Source organism: Salvelinus fontinalis, chromosome 38, assembly GCF_029448725.1.
Source record: "Salvelinus fontinalis isolate EN_2023a chromosome 38, ASM2944872v1, whole genome shotgun sequence".
Taxonomy (NCBI): domain Eukaryota; kingdom Metazoa; phylum Chordata; class Actinopteri; order Salmoniformes; family Salmonidae; genus Salvelinus; species Salvelinus fontinalis.
Genome location: NC_074702.1, coordinates 24,674,080 through 24,696,126, shown reverse-complemented (window position 1 = coordinate 24,696,126; position 22,047 = coordinate 24,674,080). Strand labels below are relative to the sequence as shown.

Below are 22,047 nucleotides of genomic sequence, written 5' to 3'. Positions count from 1 at the left end.
TATTATTCTGTTCTATTCTGTTTTGAAGCACTGCAGTGCTATCTATAAGGCTAATACTCTACAACAGAGAGTTACTCACCAATCTATATCTGCTTGATTTTGCTGATCGGTTTTACAAATCTCTCCTCTCTCTCACACACAGTCTACACCCCCGTGCGCGCGCACACACACACACACACACACACACACACACACACACACACACACACACACACACACACACACACACACACACACACACACACACACACACACACACACACACACACACACACACACACACACACACACACACACACACACACACACACACACATACACACTTTCCCTATTTCTCCCCATCTCCCCCATCTCTATCTCTTCCCGCCCTGCGCTGCACTGTCTCTGAACCTGGAAGCTGTGCTTGTAATAGCTCCTCTGCTCATTTTAAACGTTGGTCTCCAGCTGTCCTCCCAGTGCTGCTAGCGAGGAGTGGAACAGAAGACTCGTCGGTCCCTGTGCCCTCGGCAAGAGAGGGACAGTGTGTGTAAAAAAGAGAGGGAGCTGGAGCATGGAGAGACAGAAAGAGAGAGAGTGAGTGAAAGAGAGCGAGCAAGAAAGAGATAGAGAGAGCGTGTGAGAGATGGGAAAGGAGGGAGGGGAGGAGGTACCACTGCAGACGCACAGCCACTGTCACAGCTCCACAGCCAGAGGACAGAGGCAGAAACGGCAGCACCAGAGAGCATGGAGGAGCAAGACTCTATCATTCCTCTGGACCTCTACCCTCTCTCACTGACAACCTTCCTCTGGGAATACCCTGTAAAGAGTGGAGTAGAGAAGAGAAGAGGAGGGAGATAGAGGACAAGAGGAGTAATCTCTCGATCTACCCTTCAGGAGAGGAAGCACCAGTCCCTTACTCTAGTGGGACAAATCACACACTATTCTTTTTTTTTGCCTGTCAGACCTGTGTACGTCTTGGGCTATCTTCCCCTGCGGTGACCTTTTCGACTGTGTGGACTTACATTGACCCTGGAGAGGACCATGGGGCTGGGGTGGAGGTGGAAGGGTGCAGGAGGGTCCCCCAGTATAAGGACAGGGGGCAGCACATTCCTCTGGGTGACAGTACTACTGCTCTGTGGTACCTGGAGGGCTAACACACAGATGGTAGAGGACACCAAGTCTGTGTACTTCTGGGAAACAGGTACTGGACTCCTACTGTACTATGAGAGACTTAGAAACAGATTGGTTGTTTTGTACTGTTTGACTTTAATGGCAATCAGAATAGAACATCTGCAGTATTGAAGTCTAAGCAGAATATTGTGTTTCAAGGAGCATGTTTTCAATAGTCAATGGTGACTATGTATTCAGTATTGAAAAAGCTTGTGGACAAGACACTCAGCTTGGGCACGATATTTTCTGTTCGCATTTCCTCTGTGAACCTTTTGAAAATTAGAGCAGGTCTCAAGGTCCTTAAACCCCCCGTCATCGCATTACCTAATTTTCCCTGTCCCTTGCACTAGTCTCACAAGCTGATAGTTTGCACATTGTAACTGAAGTCTAGAAGTCTTGAATAGCAAGCTATCATGGGAGAATGAGGCAGAGAACGCTAACAGAGAAATCCACCAGAAGTCTATTAGTAAGTGCATTGAATTTGCCACCTAAAGCTGGCGTGATCCATTCTGACTGGATTACTTACATTTCTGTCTCTTAGATGAATTGGTAGTTGAGGTGTGTGGTTGCACCATATCTTGATGATTGTACATGTGTCGGAGCACAATAGTAGACAAAAAATGGGGATTTGATTGCAAACATGAGATGAAATGGGATGGGTGGTTGCAGAGTGTTTTCTGATCACCTCTGATATGAACAAGTGCAATGCATTAGTAATGTACAGCTCCTCTAACATAATTAGAAGACCTGAGCCAGGAATAATCATGCCCAGGGAGACTTGACGCACTTACGAGTGCTTTTAAAAAATATATGGGAAAATCTCCTTGGCCCTCAAGGTGAGGTTAACCCTTCGCTTGCTCACCTCCCCCACCACCTCCCTCCCCCTCATAGGACTAGATGAGGGCAAAATAACCCTCCCCTTCCCAACCCACTGGACAGCTCAGCGCCAGTCCTGAATCGAAGGAATGTCGTTGTGTCTCGCGCTTTCTGCATCTTTAAAGAGGATGTAGCTGAGTAAGGAGATTAAAAGACTAGGGATTTGCTCAAGAAAGACGTTCCAGGGAGCAGCCGTGCCCTAAGAAATGGAGCGTCAGGGGCTAGATCGCTCCCACTGTAGATCATTATGATTACACCACTTCTCCCACGCCACTACACCCCTCTCTCCCACGCTACACACACACACCTGCACAAACACAAGAAAGCAAACACACATATACACACACACACATTCCTCATACTGCCTATAGCTACATGGCTTTAGGTCTGTGCTATGATATGTAACCCTCTGTGAGGAGGTTTTCTGTTCTTTCTAACTAAAGGAAGACTATTGATTTTAGGATAGAAGTTTTTATTTGTTTTAGAATAAAAAAAACATGTATTTTTTATTTTTCTTCTTTGTTTTGGCGACGCCACAGAGCTTGGAGATAACCTACAGTAGAGACATTTATTTCTGTGCTTTCAAGTATTTTTATCAAAATGTGTCCTGTGTGGCTCAGTTGTTGGAGCATGGAGCTTGCAAGGCCAGGGTTGTGGGTTAAGTTCCCACGAGGGGACCAGTACGATGAAGTATGAAAAATGTATGCACTCTACTGTAAGTCGCTCTGAATAAGAGTGTTTTCTAAATGACTAAAATGTGGTATCATTGCATTTGCATACCACTTTTTGTGCATTTCAGCTCTTTTCATAGAATATGATTATGTTTGTGCACATTTCAGAGAGAGCAGTCAGTGGAGGGAATATTCTGGTGACAAATGCTGCTGTGATATTTTCATAATGATGAGTTTCTGAAATACAGCTCTGTCTTCAAACTATAGGGAATTGGCTCACGTTGCTTTTATTGGCTTCATGAAAATATGATCTATGTTTTGAGGTGCAGTGAATTCAGGGATATTTCCCTCTGGAGGGTTCTATTTAAATGACAAAAGCGAAAACAGGCCCTGGCTGCCACAGTCTTGATAATGATGTTCTTGAAGAAGATGAGGATGATGACGACAATGATGATGAGGTGAAGGAGGAGGAGAACCCTGTTGAGAATAAGGTTGATGAAGGCAGTTATGATGATGAAGATGATGATGATGATTATATTGATGATTATATTGATGTGGACGATACTGAGGAGATTGTGAAGGAGTAGGAGGATGATATGGTAAAGTATAGTAGTGTTATGAGCCTTGAAGAGATTCTTGGAGGGTTTAAGGCTCTCTATCACACAGTTATTTATATTCTCTATCTCTCACTTACACACACACACACACACACACACACACACACACACACACACACAGTCACACAGTCACACAGTCACACACACATACAGTTACACTGTGGGTGGAATTCCTCTTGCAGTTAGGTGCTGTGTGCGCTTCATTAGTTTCCCTTAGTGGAGTGGCAGTACTGCTGTAGTCTGTAGGGCGGAGCTGTCATGATTGCACCAGCATGCGTGCCCATCAGAGGCCAAGGCAATTATCAGTGTGTGTACAGTGTGACTGTGTGTCCCGTTCAAGGCCAGAGATCAACCTGGAGTACACAACAAATGAGGCTTTGGTACTACGCTACCCCACTCCTTGAACTCTCACTCTGACACCATGGGATTTAAATGAGGATACACCAACTGTCCTGACTTGTACTGGTATGACACCATCAAACCAACAGTGTTTGGTGGGACTCTTCCAATGTGAAGAGGTATCTTCATATGTGACATCTTATAAAATATTCACCAATATAATTTGAATACCACCAAGCAACTTGTAATGACGTAGAAATGCAGTTGGCAAATGTCCTGCTGTGTTGTAGGGAAGCATGAATACATTACAAAGGGCTCCTGAGTGGCTCAGCGGTATAAGGCACAGCATCTCAGTGCAAGAGGCATCACTACAGACCCTGGTTCAATTCTGGGCTGTATTACAAACAGCCGTGCGCCGCCCGTCCCATAGGGTGGCGCAGAATTGACCCAGCGTAGTCTGGGTTAGGGGAGGGTTTGGCCAGGGTAGGCTGTCATTGTAAATAAGAATTTGTTCTTAACTGACTTGCCTAGTTAAATAATGGTTGAAAAAAAGATTTAAAAAAAAACATTGACAGTGACAATGACAGTAGAGATGTTCGTGTGTGTGGTTCAGAACCATTCTCTGTGTTACAGCACAACCCAGCAGGAGAGCCTGATGCATCTCCAACGTTCCCCTTTGCAATTATCCAGGTCCTAATCTGCCATTGGGAAACAGATGATCCATTATTCAGATTACGTAGGCATCGTCCCTGACTTCTGATCTTCCCAATCCCCTTTTACCAGACTGGCTCTCTCTCTCTCTGGCCTACTCATGGTTTACATCACTTTTTCCTCCCCTAGATCTGTTAGCCACCTGAAACGTGCATTGTTATCGCTAATTCTGATAATTGCTCTTAACTGCTTTCAGCCAACACCTGTCAGGGCTCCAGTCAAGACTAACGTCCATTTGAGACATTATCTTATAAAGTCCTTATAGAGTCATTCACAATGCTTTAAACTTCTTCGGGATCGGTGTCCCTTCCACAGGATGGTTGAGCTAACGTAGGCTAATGCGATTAGCATGAGGTTGTAAGTAACAAGAACATTTCCCAGGACATAGACATATCTGATATTGGCAGAAAGCTTAAATTCTTGTTAATCTAACTGCACTGTCCAATTTACAGTAGCTATTACAGTGAAATAATACCATGCTATTGTTTAAGGAGAGTGCACAATTTTGAAAATGGAAAGTTATTAATTAACAAATTAGGCACATTTGGGCAGTCGTGATACAACATTTTGAACAGAAATACAATGGTTCATCGAATCAGTCTAAAACTTTGCACATACACTGCTGTCATCTAGTGGCCAAAATCTAAATTGCACCTGGGCTGGAATAATACATTATGGCCTTTCTGTTGCATTTCAAAGATGATGGTACAAAAAATATGCAAAAGAACGGTAGGTTTTTTCTTTGTATTATCTTTTACCACATCTATTGTGTTATATTCTCCTACACTCCTTTCACAATTCCACAAACCTCAAAGTGTTTCCTTTCAAATGGAACCATGAATATGCATATCCGTGCTTCAGGGCCTGAGCTACAGGCAGTTAGATTTGGGTATGTCATTTTAGGCGAAAATTGAAAAAAAAGGACGGATCATTTTAACAGGTATAATAGACTACTGAGATGGTATTCAATAAATACGTTGTTACATCTAACATGTCCAAGCAGAAATTCAATGTATTTGGATAATCCAGTGACTGACATGAATTTTGGGTTGACATTTAGGCTATTTTTGTTATATTTTACTGTCAAAATTGGGCTTGTTCAATAGAGATTAATTTGCCTTCCTCTGTACGTACACTAATATTATATACAGTTGAAGTTGGAAGTTTACATACACCTCATCCAAATACATTTAAACTCAGTTTTTCACAATTCCTGACATTTAATCTTAGTTAAAATTCCATGTCTTAGGTCAGTTAGGATCACCACTTTATTTTAAGAATGTGAAATGTCAGAATAATAGTAGAGAGAATGATATATTTCACCTTTTATTTCTTTCATCACATTCCCAGTGGGTCAGAAGTTTACATACACAAGATTAGTATTTGGTAACATTGCCTTTAAATTGTTTAACTTGGGTCAAACGTTTCGGGTAGCCTTCCACAAGCATCCCACAATAAGTTGGGTAAATTTTGGCCCATTCCTCCTGACAGAGCTGGTGTAACCGAGTCAGGTTTGTAGGCCTCCTTGCTCGCACACACTTTTTCAGTTCTGCCCACAAATGTTCTATTGGATTGAGGTCAGCGCTTTGTGATGGCCACTCCAATACCTTGACTTTGTTGTCCTTAAGCCATTTTGCCACAACTTTGGAAGTATGCTTGGGGTCATTGTCCGTTTGGAAGACCCATTTGTGACCAAGCTTTAACTTCCTGACTGATGTCTTGAGATGTTGCTTCAACATATCCACATAATTTTCCTGCCTCATGATGCCATCTATTTTGTGAAGTGCACCAGTCCCTCCTGCAGCAAAGCACACCCACAACATGATGCTGCCACCCTCGTGTTTCACGGTTAGGATGGTGTTCTTCGGCTTGCAAGCCTCCCCCTTTTTCCTCCAAACATAACGATGGTCATTATGGCCAAACAGTTCTATTTTTATTTCATCAGACCAGAGGACATTTCTCCCAAAAATATGATCTTTGTCCCCATGTGCAGTTGCAAACCGTAGTCTGGCTTTTTTATGGCGGTTTTGGAGCAGTGGCTTCTTCCTTGCTGAGCGGCATTTCAGGTTATGCCAATATAGGACTCGTTTTACTGTGGATATAGATACTTTTGTACCCGTTTCCTCTAGCATCTTCACAAGGTCCTTTGCTGTTGTTCTGACATCAGTCAGCAAGTTAACCAAGGGAATTCTCTTTGATTATAATCACAGCCGTATATATTCCCCCCCAAGCAGACACATCGATGGCCCTGAACAAACTTTATTTGACTCTATGTAAACTGGAAACCACATATCCTGAGGCTGCATTCATTGTAGCTGGGGATTTTAACAAGGCTAATCTGAAAACAAGACTCCCTAAATTCTATCAGCATATCGATTGTGCTACCAGGGCTGGTAAAACCCTGGATCATTGTTATTCTAACTTCCGCGACGCATATAAGGCCCTCCCCCACCCTCCTTTCGGAAAAGCTGACCACAACTCCATTTTGTTGTTCCCAGCCTACAGACAGAAACTAAAACAAGAAGCTCCCGCGCTCAGGTCTGTTCAACGCTGGTCCGACCAATCTGATTCCAAGCTTCAAGACTGCTTCAATCACGTGGATTGGGATATGTTCCGCATTGCATCCAACAACAACATAGACGAATACCCTGATTCGGTGAGCGAGTTCATTAGAAAGTGCATCGGCGACATAATACCCACAGCAATGATTAAAACATTCCCAAACAAGAAACCATGGATTGATGGCAGCATTCGCGCAAAACTGAAAGCGCGAACCACTGCTTTTAACCAGGGCAAGGTGACCGGAAACATTGCCGAATACAAACAGTGTAGCTATTCCCTCAGAAAGGCAATCGAACAAGCTAAATGTCAGTATAAAGAAAAAGTAGAGTCGCAATTCAATGGCTCAGACACAATAGGTATGTGGCAGGGTCTACAGTCAATCACGGATTACAAAAAGAAAACCAGCCCCGTCGCGTACCAGGATGTCTTGCTCCCAGACAGACTAAATATTTTTTTTGCTCGCTTTGAGGACAATACAGTGCCACTGACATGGCCTGCTACCAAAACCTGCGGGCTCTCCTTCACTGCAGCCGAGGTGAGTAAAACATTTAAACATGTTAACCCTCGCAAGGCTGCAGGCCCAGACAGCATTCCCAGCCGCGTCCTCAGAGCATGCGCAGACCAGCTGGCTGGTGTGTTTACGGACATATTCAATCAATCCTTATCCCAGTCTGCTGTTCCCACATGCTTCAAGAGGGCCACCATTGTTCCTGTTCCCAAGAAAGCTAAAGTAACTGAGCTAAACAACTACCACCCCGTAGCACTCACTTCCGTCATCATGAAGTGCTTTGAGAGACTAGTCAAGGACCATATCACCTCCACCCTACCTGACACCCTAGACCCACTCCAATTTGCTTACCACCCCAATAGGTCCACAGACTACGCAATCGCAACCACACTGCACACTGCCCTAACTCATCTGAACAAGAGAAATACCTATGTGAGAATGCTGTTCATCGACTACAGCTCAGCATTTAACACCATAGTACCCTCCAAACTCGTCATCAAGCTCGAGACCCTGGGTCTCGACCCCGCCATGTGCAACTGGGTACTGGACTTCCTGACGGGCCGCCCCCAAGTGGTGAGGGTAGGTAACAACGTCTCCTCCCCGCTGATCCTCAACACTGGGGCCCCACAAGGGTGCGTTCTGAGCCCTCTCCTGTACTCCCTGTTCACCATGACTGCGTGGCCATGAACGCCTCCAACTCAATCATCAAGTTTGCGGATGACACTACAGTGGTAGGCTTGATTACCAACAACGACGAGACGGCCTCAGGGAGGAGTTGAGGGCCCTCGGAGTGTGGTGTCAGGAAAATAACCTCACACTCAACGTCAATAAAACAAAGGAGATGATTGTGGACTTCAAGAAACAGCAGAGGGAGCACCCCCCTATACACATCGACGGGACAGTAGTGGAGAGGGTAGTAAGTTTTAAGTTCCTCGGCGTACACATCACGGACAAACTGAATTGGTCCACCCACACAGACAGCGTTGTGAAGAAGGCGCAGCAGCGCCTATTCAACCTCAGGAGGCTGAAGAAATTCGGCTTGTCAACAAAAGCACTCACAAACTTCTACAGATGCACAATCGAGAGCATCCTGTCGGGCTGTATCACCGCCTGGTACGGCAACTGCTCCGCCCACAACCGTAAGGCTCTCCAGAGGGTAGTGAGGTCTGCACAACGCATCACCGGGGGCAAACTACCTGCCCTCCAGGACACCTACACCACCCGATGTCACAGGAAGGCCATAAAGATCATCAAGGACAACAACCACCCGAGCCACTGCCTGTTCACCCCGCTATCATCCAGAAGGCGAGGTCAGTACAGGTGCATCAAAGCAGGGACCGAGAGACTGAAAAACAGCTTCTATCTCAAGGCCATCAGACTGTTAAACAGCCACCACTAATATTGAGTGGCTGCTGCCAACATACTGATTCAACTCCAGCCACTTTAATAATGGAAATTGATGGAAATTGATGTAAAAATGTATCACTAGCCTGTCACGATCGTGTGGCGGATTGACGGACCAAAACGCAGCATTTGGAAAATAAGCCATCTTCTTTTATTTTTAAAGATGACAAAAAATAAACACGAAACACTTAATACAAACTATACAAAACAACAAACGACCGTGAAGCTAAATAACGTTGTGCACATACACACACAGGCTACAAACGTTCTACATAGACAATTACCCACAACCAATGAGAGCCTATGGCTACCCTAAATAAGGCTCCCAATCAGAGACAACCGAAATCAGCTGTCTCTAATTGGGAACTCATTCAGGTAACCATAGACTCTCCTAGACAACTAAACATACATAGACAACACTAGACACATGTACTCCACACAAACCCATATACTATACCCAACAACCCCTTTACCATAAAAAACACCCAAACCCAACAAAACACAAAAATTCCCCATGTCACACCCTGACCTAACTAAAATAATAAAGAAAACAAAGAATACTAAGGCCAGGGCGTGACATAACCCCCCCCTTAAGGTGCGAACTCCGGGCGCACCATTACACAGTCTAGGGGAGGGTCTGGGTGGGCTTCCATCCATGGTGGCGGCTCCGGCTCTGGTCGTGGTCCCCACGTCACCACAGTCCCTAACCGCCTCCTTAGCTTCCTCCAGATGACCCCCCTCCACATTAACCACACTGCATTAAGGGGCAGTTCCGGACTAAGGGGCAGTACCAGGGTAAGGGGCAGTACCAGGGTAAGGGGCAGCACCAGGGTAAGGGGCAGTACCAGGGTAAGGGGCAGCACCAGGGTAAGGGGCAGCACCAGGGTAAGGGGCAGCACCAGGGTAAGGGGCAGCACCAGGGTAAGGGGCAGCACCAGGGTAAGGGGCAGCTCCGGACTGAGGAATGGCAGCTCCGGACTGAGGAATGGCAGCTCCGGACTGAGGGACTGCAGCTCCGGACTGAGGGACGGCCCATGGCTGGCTGACGGATCTGGCTGCTCATGGCTGGCTGACGGATCTGGCTGCTCATGGCTAGCTGACGGATCTGGCTGCTCATGGCTAGCTGACGGATCTGGCTGCTCATGGCTGGCTGACGGATCTGGCTGCTCATGGCTGGCTGACGGATCTGGCTGCTCATGGCTGGCTGACGGATCTGGCTGCTCATGGCTGGCTGACGGATCTGGCTGCTCATGGCTGGCTGACGGATCTGGCTGCTCATGGCTGGCTGACGGATCTGGCTGCTCATGGCTAGCTGACGGATCTGGCTGCTCATGGCTGGCTGACGGATCTGGCTGCTCATGGCTGGCTGACGGATCTGGCTGCTCATGGCTAGCTGACGGATCTGGCTGCTCATGGCTAGCTGACGGATCTGGCTGCTCATGGCTAGCTGACGGATCTGGCTGCTCATGGCTAGCTGACGGATCTGGCTGCTCATGGCTAGCTGACGGATCTGGCTGCTCATGGCTAGCTGACGGATCTGGCTGCTCATGGCTAGCTGACGGATCTGGCTGCTCATGGCTAGCTGACGGATCTGGCTGCTCATGGCTAGCTGACGGATCTGGCTGCTCATGGCTAGCTGACGGATCTGGCTGCTCATGGCTAGCTGACGGATCTGGCTGCTCATGGCTAGCTGACGGATCTGGCTGCTCATGGCTAGCTGACGGATCTGGCTGCTCATGGCTGGCTGACGGATCTGGCTGCTCATGGCTGGCTGACTGATCTGGCTGCTCCTGTCTGATTGGCGGCTCTGGCAGATCCTGTCTGGTTGGCGGCTCTGGCAGATCCTGTCTGGTTGGCGGCTCTGGCAGATCCTGTCTGGTTGGCGGCTCTGGCAGATCCTGTCTGGTTGGCGGCTCTGGCAGATCCTGTCTGGTTGGCGGCTCTGGCAGATCCTGTCTGGTTGGCGGCTCTGGCAGATCCTGTCTGACGGACGGCTCTAGCGGCTCCTGTCTGGCTGGCGGCTCTAGCGGCTCCTGTCTGGCGGACGGCTCTAGCGGCTCCTGTCTGGCGGACGGCTCAGTAGGCTCATGGCAGACGGGCGGCTTTGCAGGCTCATGGCAGACGGGCGGCTTTGCAGGCTCATTGCAGACGGATGGCTCAGATGGCGCTGGGAAGACGGATGGCTCAGATGGCGCTGGGGAGACGGATGGCTCAGATGGCGCTGGGGAGACGGATGGCTCAGATGGTGCTGGGGAGATGGATGGCTCAGATGGCGCTTGGCAGACGAGCAGTTCAGTCATCGCTGTGCAGACGGCAGACTCCTGCCGGCTGAGGCGCATTGTAGGCCTGGTGCGTGGTGCCGGGACTGGTGGCACCGGGCTGGGGACACGCATCTCAGGGCTAGTGCGGGGAGCAGCAACAGGACGCACAGGACTCTGGGGACACACAGGAGGCTTGGTGCGTGGTTTAGGCACTGGTGGTAAAGGGCTGGAGACACGCACCATATAGCTAGTGCGTGGAGGAGGCACTGGTGGTACTGGGTTGGGGCGGGGAGGTGGCGCCGGAAATACCGGACCGTGCAGGCGTACTGGCTCCCTTGAGCGCCAAGCCTGCCCAACCTTACCTGGTTGTATGCTCCCCGTCGCCTGACCAGTGCGGGGAGGTGGAATAACCCGCACCGGCCTATGTAGGCGAACCGGGGACACCATGCGTAAGGCTGGTGCCATGTACGCCGGTCCGAGGAGACGCACTGGTGACCAGATGCGTTGGGCCGGCTTCATGACATACGGCTCAACGCTCAGTCTAGCCCGGCCGATACGTGGAGCTGGAATGTACCGAACCGGGCTATGCACGTGTACAGGAGACACCGTGCGCTCTACTGCGTAACACGGTGTCTGCCCGTACTCTCGCTCTCCACGGTAAGTACAGAGAGTAGGCGCAGGTTTCCTACCTGACTTCGCCACACTCCCTTTAAGGCCCCCCCCAAGAAATTTTTGGGTTGTACTCACGGGCTTCCAGCCTTGTCTCCGTGCTGCCTCCTCATATCGCCTCCTCTCGGCTTTAGCTGCCTCCAGCTCTTCACGAGGAAGGCGATATTCTCCAGGTTGTGCCCACGGCCCCTTACCATCCAGTATCTCCTCCCATGTCCATGAATCCTGTGTAGGTAGGTCCTGTTGCCGCTTTCCATGCCGCTTGGTCCTATAATGGTGAGTAATTCTGTCACGATCGTGTGGCGGATTGACGGACCAAAACGCAGCATTTGGAAAATAAGCCACCTTCTTTTATTTTTAAAGATGACAAAAAATAAACACGAAACACTTAATACAAACTATACAAAACAACAAACGACCGTGAAGCTAAATAACGTTGTGCACATACACACACAGGCTACAAACGTTCTACATAGACAATTACCCACAACCAATGAGAGCCTATGGCTACCCTAAATAAGGCTCCCAATCAGAGACAACCGAAATCAGCTGTCTCTAATTGGGAACTCATTCAGGTAACCATAGACTCTCCTAGACAACTAAACATACATAGACAACACTAGACACATGTACTCCACACAAACCCATATACTATACCCAACAACCCCTTTACCATAAAAAACACCCAAACCCAACAAAACACAAAAATTCCCCATGTCACACCCTGACCTAACTAAAATAATAAAGAAAACAAAGAATACTAAGGCCAGGGCGTGACATAGCCACATTAAACAATGCCACTTAATATAATGTTTACATACCCTACATTACTCATCTCATATGTATATGTATATACTGTACTCTATACCATCTACTGCATCTTGCCTATGCCGCTCTTTACCATCACTCATTCATATCTCTTTATCTTTATCCCTTTACACTTGTGTGTATAAGGTAGTAGTTGTGGAATTGTTAGGTTAGATTACTCGTTGGTTATTACTGCATTGTCAGAACTAGAAGCACAAGCATTTCGCTACACTCGCATTAACATCTGCTAACCATGTGTATGTGACAATTTTTTTTTTGATTTGATTTGATTTGCACTTTTCACACCAAAGTGCGTTCATCGCTAGGAGACTGAACGCGTCTCCTTCCTGAGCGGTATGACGGCTTGTGTGGTCCCATGGTGTTTATACTTGTGTACCTTGTTTGTACAGATGAACGTGGTACCTTCAGGCGTTTAGAAATTGCTCCCAAGGATGAACCAAACCTGTGGAGGGCCACAATGTTTTTCCTGAGGTCTTGGCTGATTTCTTTTGATTTTCCCATGATGTCAAGCAGAGGCACTCAGTTTTTAGGTAGGCCTTGAAATACATCCACAGATACACCTCCAATTGACTCAAATGATGTCAATTAGCCTATCAGAAGCTTCTAAGCCATGACATAATTTTCTGGAATTTTCCAAGCTGTTTAAAGGCACAGTCAACTTAGTGTATGTAAACTTCTGACTCACTGGAATTGTGATACAGTTAATTATACGTGAAATAATCTGTCTGTAAACAATTGTTGGAAAAATGACTTGTGTCGTGCACAAAGTAGATGTCCTAACCGACTTGCCAAAACTATAGTTTGTTAGCCAAAGATTTGTGGAGTGGTTGAAAAACGAGTTTTAATGACTCCAACCTAAGTGTATGTAAACTTCCGACTTCAACTGTATAGGCCAAATTAAATTGGTGCTAATTCACCACCTGAAGAAGTGGAAACTCAAAACACATTAGCTACACTGAGTGTAGAAAACATTAGGAACACCTGCTCTTTCCATGACATAGACTGACCAGTGTGCTTTAAGCTCAGTAATGATCGTTGAGAAATAAAAAGCTGAGACCCTCTCTTTAATATGGAAAACAAATTGCTTGCAAAGTTTTTGTTTTTCCCCCGCAATTGCATTTTGAAATGTCATACAAGCACAAGGGGGAGAGAGAGTGTGAGAGGCTCGCTCATTACAGCAGTCGGCCCCAGCGAAACAGGCAGGCCCAGCTGCAGGGCAAACACGTTTATTACAGTAATTATGTAATTTAATGTTGAACAAATTCCTGGTTTTATCCACCTAACAAAATAGGATATTTTGATTGCGGTGACCAGCTAGAATGTGCATCTCGCACCAGGCCTACAGACGCCACACCGTTGGCCCGCCTCCCAACCACTTGTGCCAATATGGGTGTTTCTAGGAAGGAAATGTAGATGTAGATGACCCCTTGCAACTCAAAAGACAATTGAACCAAGTAGCCCACTACTCCACCTCTAGTGTTGTGGACATACTGTAGCTACTGTATGTGTAACCATGATGCTGGACTGATGTCATCCCTCAATGAGATGGGCCAGTGTGAAGAGCACTGACAGGCCATTGTTACTGAATACATTTCCACCTAACGATGGCTCCAGCAGTGAGGGATGTCACCCGACCTAGCTGTTAGTGGCTCTCCCTGTCCCAACCACCTGCTATGACAACATACACTATATATACAAAAGTATGTGGACACCCATTCAAATCAGTGGATTTGGCTATTTCAGCCACACCCGTTGCTGGCAGATATATAATATCGAGCACACCGCCATGCAATCTCCAAAGACCAACATTGGCAGTAGAATGGCCGTACTGAAGAGCTCAGTGACTTTCAACGTGGCATCATCATAGGATGTCACCTTTCCAACAAGACAGTTAGTCAAATATCTGCCCCGGTCAGCTGTAAGTGCTGTTATTGTGAAGTGAAAACATCTAGGAGCAACAACGGCTCAGCCGCGAAGTGGTTGGCCACACAAGCTCACAGATCTGGATCGCCGAGTGCTGAAGCGCATAGAGCGAAAAATCGTCTGTCCTCGGGTTGCAACACTCACTACTAAGATTCAAACTGTCTCTGGAAGCAACGTCAGCACAAGAACTGTTCATCGGGAGCTTCATGAAGTGGGTTTCCATTGCCGAGCAGCCGCACACAGGCCTAAGATCACCATGCGGAATGCCAAGCGTCGGCTGGAGTGCTGTAAAGCTCGCCGCCATTGGACTCCGGAGCAGTGGAACGCGTTCTCTGGAGTGATGAATCACACTTCACCATCTGGCAGTCCGAAAGACGAATCTGGGTTTGGCGGATGCCAGGAGAACGCTACATGCTTGAATGCATAGTGCCAACTGTAAAGTTTGGTGGAGGATGAGTAATGGTCTGAGGCTGTTTTTCATGGTTCGGGCTAGGCCCATTAGTTCCAGTGAAGATAAATCAACAGTACAGCATACAATGACATTCTAGACGATTCTGTGCTTCCAACTTTGTGGCAACAGTTTGGGGAAGGCACCCATGCACAAAGCGAGGTCCATACAGAAATATTTTGTCGAGATCGGTGTGGAAGAACTTGACTGGTCTGTACAGAGCCCTGAACACAATCCCATTGAACACCTTTGGGATGAATTGGAACACCAACTGCGAGCCAGGTCTAATCACCTAACATCAGTGCCCGACCTCACTAATGCTCTTGTGGCTGACTGGAAGCAAGTCCCCGCAGCAATGTTCCAACATGTAGTGGAAAGCCTTCCCAGAAGAGTGGAGGCTGTTTAGCAGCAAAGGGGGTATCAACTCCATAATAATGCCCATGATTTTGGAATGAGGTGTTCAATAAGCAGGTGTCCATATACTTTTGGTCATGTAGTGTTGTACGCACCAGAGTGAACAGCCTGTCTGGAAAGCATATGAGGGAAAAGGTCAGAAGCTCAATACCATAACCTAAGGTCATTATCATGGTCAAACAAGCACAGCATGTCCCACTCTCCCAGACTCCCACTAGACCAGGGTAATTCAAACCCGGGCCAAGATCCATAGAGCGACTGGTGTTCTTCCTTCCTCTCTATTCAGGATCTGACTCAGACCTTGGACTCCAGGAGAGTGGACTATCTGGCCAAATCAATTAAGAAAACAATCAATGAACTACCAGGAAAAAAACAGCAGTACTGAAAAAACATTAAGGCCTGGTTTTTAATAGCCTTGTGCTATCACCTGAATGTACAGTGTTAGAGATCGACAAGTCTAGTTGATAGGTAATCGACTAGCTGGACTGTTCCCCAGACTCCACACGTAGGGATTTGTACAATGCTTAACAAGGCTATTGAACTTGACATTGGTGTCTGTCTTTATTCCTTTATCCAACCTATCATACTGAAACATGGTATCAGAAGTGGCTCGGAAAACACACGTTTGTTAATTTTGTAGCTAAGTACAGTATAGGCGCAGTTACGTTCCATATGCGAACACACGCCGTTTCCTACTCACAACACTGATCAACTCGTTGTTAGCTGGCTAGCTAGCACCACTACCTACCTCCACGACTGAAGGCAAAGACATCTCCTATTCCATTGCTATGGCAGCGAACATTCCGCCACCAAATCACATGGTTCTCACAGGGGATTGGAATACTAATTGGGACAACTTCAGGGATGAATTCGAGGACTATGCGCTGGCGACCGGTCTACATGAGAAACCCAACGAGGTACAAGCGGCAACTCTGAGGAGTTTAATGGGCAGCGAATGCAGGCATATCTACCGGCACAATCTCACCCTCACGGCACGACAACAGTGTGATGCAAAGGCTATATTGGATGCATTGGAGAATTACTTCAAACCCGCCAGAAACGTCATTTACGAGCGGTTCGTTTTCGGAAGCTGCAAACAGGAAGAGGGTGAGTCAGTACACAACTTTGTAACCCGTTTGAGAGAGAAATCCGCCACTTGTGAATACGGGGGATTGAAAGATGAATCGATTCGTGACAAAATAGTACTGGGAATTGCAAATGAGAATACGCGCCGGCGTCTACTGAGAGAGAGAGGCTTAACATTAGTAACTGCCATCGAAATGTGCCGCACTGCTGAAGTCACTGACATGAGAATGAGAGCAATGGAAACGGAAACCAACGCTCCGACGTTGATACTGTTCACGCTGTTGCTAGGCAGACATTCAGACAAAACTAATCGAGGCAGAGTAATTCACCACGAACGGTGACCACAGAGAGCCCCGTAGCATGTAAATACTGTGGGAATACACACACACGTGGCAAAGAGCACTGCCCTGCCTACGGAAAACCATGCAGAGCTTGTGGAACTAATAATCACTTTGCAAAAGTGTGTCTCAAAAGCAAAAGAAGGGTGAGTGAGGGCAAGATTCACTGTGTTGATGATGTTACTCAATGTTCAGAGCTGAACAGTGAAAGTGACATTTACATGCATGAATCCATTGGGGCTGTACACTCAAGAGGGAAGAAATGGTTTGTGACACTACGATTACACAACAAGCAACAACAATGTCAACTGGATTCGGGTGCTACATGCAACGTAATGAGCTACAAAGACAAAATCAATCTGGCACCTGACACACATCTATTGCCCAGCGATACTAGACTAAAGCTGTACTCAGGAGAACTAATGAGCTCTATGGGCACCTTTGAGACCGAATGTGTTATTCGGGGACGTAAACACAAGCTGGAGTTTGAGGTTGTGAAAACCAGTCAAAATCCTCTCCTCTCAGGCTCTACATGCGAACGCCTGGGACTGATGCAATTCACTGTACCAAATGACCTGCACATTGTGGATCATGTCCAGCATGGACCCCTGTCCAAAGAACAACTACTCAGCAGATATGACGATGTATTCAACATGCCCGTTGAATCAGTGCCTGGGGAGGTACACTTTGAAGTGGATGAGAGCATCACTCCAGTCCAGTGTGCTCCTCGCAATGTGCCCATTGCAATGAAAGTGGCTGTGAAGGCCCAGCTGGACAAGTATGAGGCCGATGGCCACATGACATCTGTGACTGAACCAACTGACTGGATTAGCAATATGGTCATAGTGAAAAAAACAGAGAAGCTGAGGGTCTGCATCGACCCAAAGCATCTGAACCAAGCACTGAAACGATCCCACTACATCATGCCGACACTAGAGGATGTCCTCTATAAGCTTCCCAATGCCAGGATTTTCACCTTGGTGGATGCCCGAGATGCATTCCTTCAATGCAAGCTGGACAAAGAAAGCAGCTTCATGACTACCTTCTAGACCCCCTGGGGTCGGAATTGCTGGCTCAAGCTCCCGTTTGGTGGCGCCTGAGGTATACCAACGCAAGCAGCACGAGTTACTGGCTGGGCTCAAGGGCATTGAACCCATCGCCGATGATATCCTGATCGTAGGCTGTGGTGAAACAGACGAAGAAGCAGAACGCGACCACGATGTGAAGCTCCTGGCACTGATGGCGCGCTGCCGATCAGTTACGCTTCGTCTTGGCCTGAAGAAGCTGCAGTTCAAGGTGAAAGACGTCCACTTCCATGGCCACATTCTCTCGGCAAAAGGCCTGAAGCCGGACCCAGACAAGGTCCAAGCGATCCTCGACATGCCAAACCCGTCTGATGCAAAAGGAGTACAGCGTCTCATCGGCTTTGCAAACTATCTTGCAAAGTTCATGCCACACCTATCAGCAGTCTGTGAGCCTCTGCGCCGGTTGCTGGACAAAGACACACCATGGCACTGGCTACCCAAGCACGAGGCCGCAGTGCAGGAGATTAAATCTCTGGCTTCATACATGCCAGTGTTGCGCTACTACGACGTCACGAAGCCTGTCACAATCCAGAGCGACTCTAGCCAAAGGGGACTTGGATGCTGCCTTATGCAGGAAGGCCAGCCCGTTGCGTTTTCCTCGAGAGCGCTCACCCCCACCGAACAAAACTATGCACAAATTGAGAAAGAGTGCCTCAGCACAGCATCGTCTTCTCCTGCCAGCGATTCCATCACTCACTACATCACTACTCCATCACTACTATGGTCGAGAGCTGGTCACCGCTGAAACTGACCACAAACCACTCATTTCCATATTCAGTAAACCTCTCCTCAACGCACCCAAGAGGCTTCAAAGCATGCTCCTGACTCTGCAAAACTACAGCCTGAAGGTCATTTACAAGCCAGGACCAGAGATGTACATCAGCGACACACTGAGCAGGGCAACAGCACAATGTACAGGTAGAGGCACTGCCTATCAGCGGCAGGCCATCTGTTCGCTACAGCAGGAACAACAAGATGTTCAACAGATCAATCAGGCAGACTACTTAAACGTCACAGATCACCGCCTAGCCCAGATCAGGCAACATACTGACAAGGACGAACACCTACAGTCACTGAAGTCCATGGCTCTCGCAGGTTGGCCATATCTGAAAGAGGAGACACCTTTCACAGTGAGAGAATACTGGACCTTTCGAGATGAGATCAGTGTGCAAAATGGCGTCTTGTTCAGAGGTCAGAAGGTCATTATTCCCAAATCACTACGTCCAGAGATGCTTACCCGCATACACTCCAGTCACGTTGGAGGTGACGCATGCTACCGCCAGGCTCGTGAAACATTATACTGGCCAAACATCCATGCAGAAATTAAAGACTTTGTCAGCAAATGTACCACATGCAACGAGTACGCTCATGAACAGCAAAAGGAAACCATGATGTCACACGAACTGCCCACAAGGGCCTGGCAAATCATCTGCATGGACTTATTCAGCCGCAGACAAAAGGACTATCTTCTCATCGTTGATCATTACTCTGACTTTTGGGAAATTGAACTGCTCCCTGACTTGTCTGCAGAGACGGTCATAAAGCGCTGCAAGGCGCAGTTTGCAAGCCAAGGTCAGCCTGACAAGGTAATCACGGACAATGGCCCACAATTCACTGCACAGTTCAAGCGTTTCGCCTCAGAATGGGAGTTTGACCACGTGACCTCCTCTCCAAGACACCCAAAAGCAAATGGCAAGGCAGAATCAGCTGTCAAGATTGCAAAAAACCTATTAAGCAGGGCCTTGCGCGACAGCAACGACCCATGGAAAGCGATCTTACAGTGGAGGAACACACCCACCGAAAACATGGACAGGAGCCCAGCACAACGCCTTCTGTCCAGACGTCTGAAGACTACTATCCCCATAGCTAACAAGCTACTTGAGCCCTGCGTCATGGTTGGCGTCACGGACAAACTGCGTCACAGAAAGCAGCTCGCTAAGTGCTTCTACGACCGGACTGCTCGAGACCTACCAGAGCTGGAGGTGGGTGAAACGATAAGGATGAAACCGCTGCTGGGAGACCACACAGGACTTTGGAGGCTGGGCACATGCCTACAGAGAGTTGCACCACGTTCTTACCTGGTGGATGTTGGTGGCTCCCTCTATCGTCGCAATCGGGTGGATCTGCGCGTAGCAGAGCAGACAAACCAGAACATGCCATACACTCACCTAGATGAGCTGGATCACAGTCCAGGCCTAAGGGTAAGGGGGGCAGAATTGAGACATGAGCCAACTGAAGGTGAGGATTCTACCCCACCAAACTCTCCAGCTCGTGGCCCTAATCCTACACCTGTCAGAGCCAATACTTACTCACGGGTGGGTCGGCTGTGCAAGCCACCGGACAGGCTTACTCTGTAAGCAAGAGACTTAACTTGTTGTCTGTTAATTAAAAAAATAAAAATAAAAAAAAGGAAGATGACAACTAAAGTAAAAAGAAAATGTCATGCTTTTCAATTGTTATGACTTGACTGTTAAGAACTCAATGTTATGCCGTTATGTTTGCACTTTCTATTGAAAAGGATGATGTTACGGAGTCTAGTTGATAGGTAATCGACTAGCTGGACTGTTCCCCAGACTCCACGCGTAGGGATTTGTACAATGCTTAACAAGGCTATTGAACTTGACATTGGTGTCTGTCTTTATTCCTTTATCCAACCTATCATACTGAAACACACATCTAGCTGCCTCAGTAAGAGATGCTGTCTGGAGATATGGCCATGGGGGATATCTCTGGCAACATCCCAATTGAATGAATCCTTATGGAGCCCAGCTTCATTTTATTGAGTGCATTTTAATATGACCCAAGTTGACCCTCATTACCATAGTACCTGAGGGCATACCAGCTTCTGAAATATAATTGGCTGGCCTCTCTTTAAGACCCATAGCAACATGCTGCATATTTAGTCCATGAATAAATGAAGGTGATTTCTTTGGGAGTTGGAGATCATGGCATGCAAGTGTTTTCTTGTATATTCCATTTTTCAGTTTGGCTCTAATGGGCGATAACTGAAGCAGTAGCGTGTGACCGGTCTCATATCCAGATTGGAAACTGAGCAGTCAGCAGCACTGCAGCCCACGGTGTATTCATATTTCTGGAGAGCGGCAACAACAGCGATACAACTTACACACAGCGTCAGCAGATTTCTGCCTTGGAAAGGGAGGGTGAAACATTTCAAAGAAGATTTGCGTTTCGTATCAAGATGAACGGTTTGGGGTTGGTTTCAAGTTTTGCCCCTGTTGTAACATCTGTAACAGCACCTTTGAACTCTACAGATATTTCATCACATAGAAACTTGTTTGATGATAGAGATTCATAGAGAACTGCACTGACATCTCATGTTATCAAAATCTCTTCTTTTGACCCACATTGGGGTTGTAGTGGAGGGTGAAATGTTATTTTTCACGTATATGTTGCATAAGCAGATTAAGCTGTATCCTTGTCGCCCAAAAAGGGTACTTTGTGAAAACGGCCCATTCATCCTAAAGTTGTCCAGTCCCACGTAGACACAGCAGTGTGCAGGCCAGGAAGCACAAGAGTTTGTTTAAAGGTATGAAATGACGTTGCCACGAGCAGCACCACAGAGATTGAGATGAGCAAGATGCAAGACTTCGCTCTCACACGGTCACACACAGTATCTCTGCGCATGTGCACGGGTTTGCTTCAGTGGCCACGGACCCAAAACAACGGAGAAGTTGAGCCTCGCGCTTCAGCGCTCTTAGTTGTTGCGGAAATAGACCGACTATGTTATGTACTTTCTGCATCTACGTCATATCGCTGAGTCTACCTTTAATCTGAATGGCAGAGTTTACACTAAGAACTGAGCATTACTGATATAGCGATGCAGGCTGGATTACAGATTACACTTTATCCCCAAAACTTTATTTATAGCGATTAAAGAGGATTTGCACATTTACACCATATTCTGCAATATTCCAACAGCTCACAACATATGATATTTAGACGGCAGCTAGGTCATACATGTATTTAGCGTGTATTTACTGGTATTTATTACTTTGTATATACTAGTGTTTGTGTGGTGAGTGGTAATATTAGGGGATAAGTTGTGGGATATTATAGAATTCTGATGAAAGTTTATCCCTTGACTGCTGTTTAAACTCGATCGCTTTAAAGGGATGAGTATATGACTGAATAAACCGA

At 47.1% G+C, this 22,047-nt stretch overlaps 1 protein-coding gene across 4 annotated transcripts in view; it reads left to right on the top strand.

Annotated features, from left to right (window-relative positions):
- The first annotated feature begins 393 nt into the window (after positions 1-393).
- Positions 394-22,047, top strand: part of LOC129837920 (thrombospondin type-1 domain-containing protein 7A-like) — a 109,031-nt gene continuing 87,377 nt past the window's right edge. For 2 of the 4 annotated variants that reach the window (XM_055904449.1, XM_055904448.1), the window contains exon 1: positions 394-1,180. In XM_055904449.1, coding sequence (XP_055760424.1) covers positions 1,021-1,180 — 160 coding nt within the window. In that variant the 5' untranslated portion in view covers positions 394-1,020. The remainder of the gene's footprint in view (positions 1,181-22,047) is intronic. The other 2 variants (XM_055904450.1, XM_055904451.1) reach the window with 2 other exon arrangements.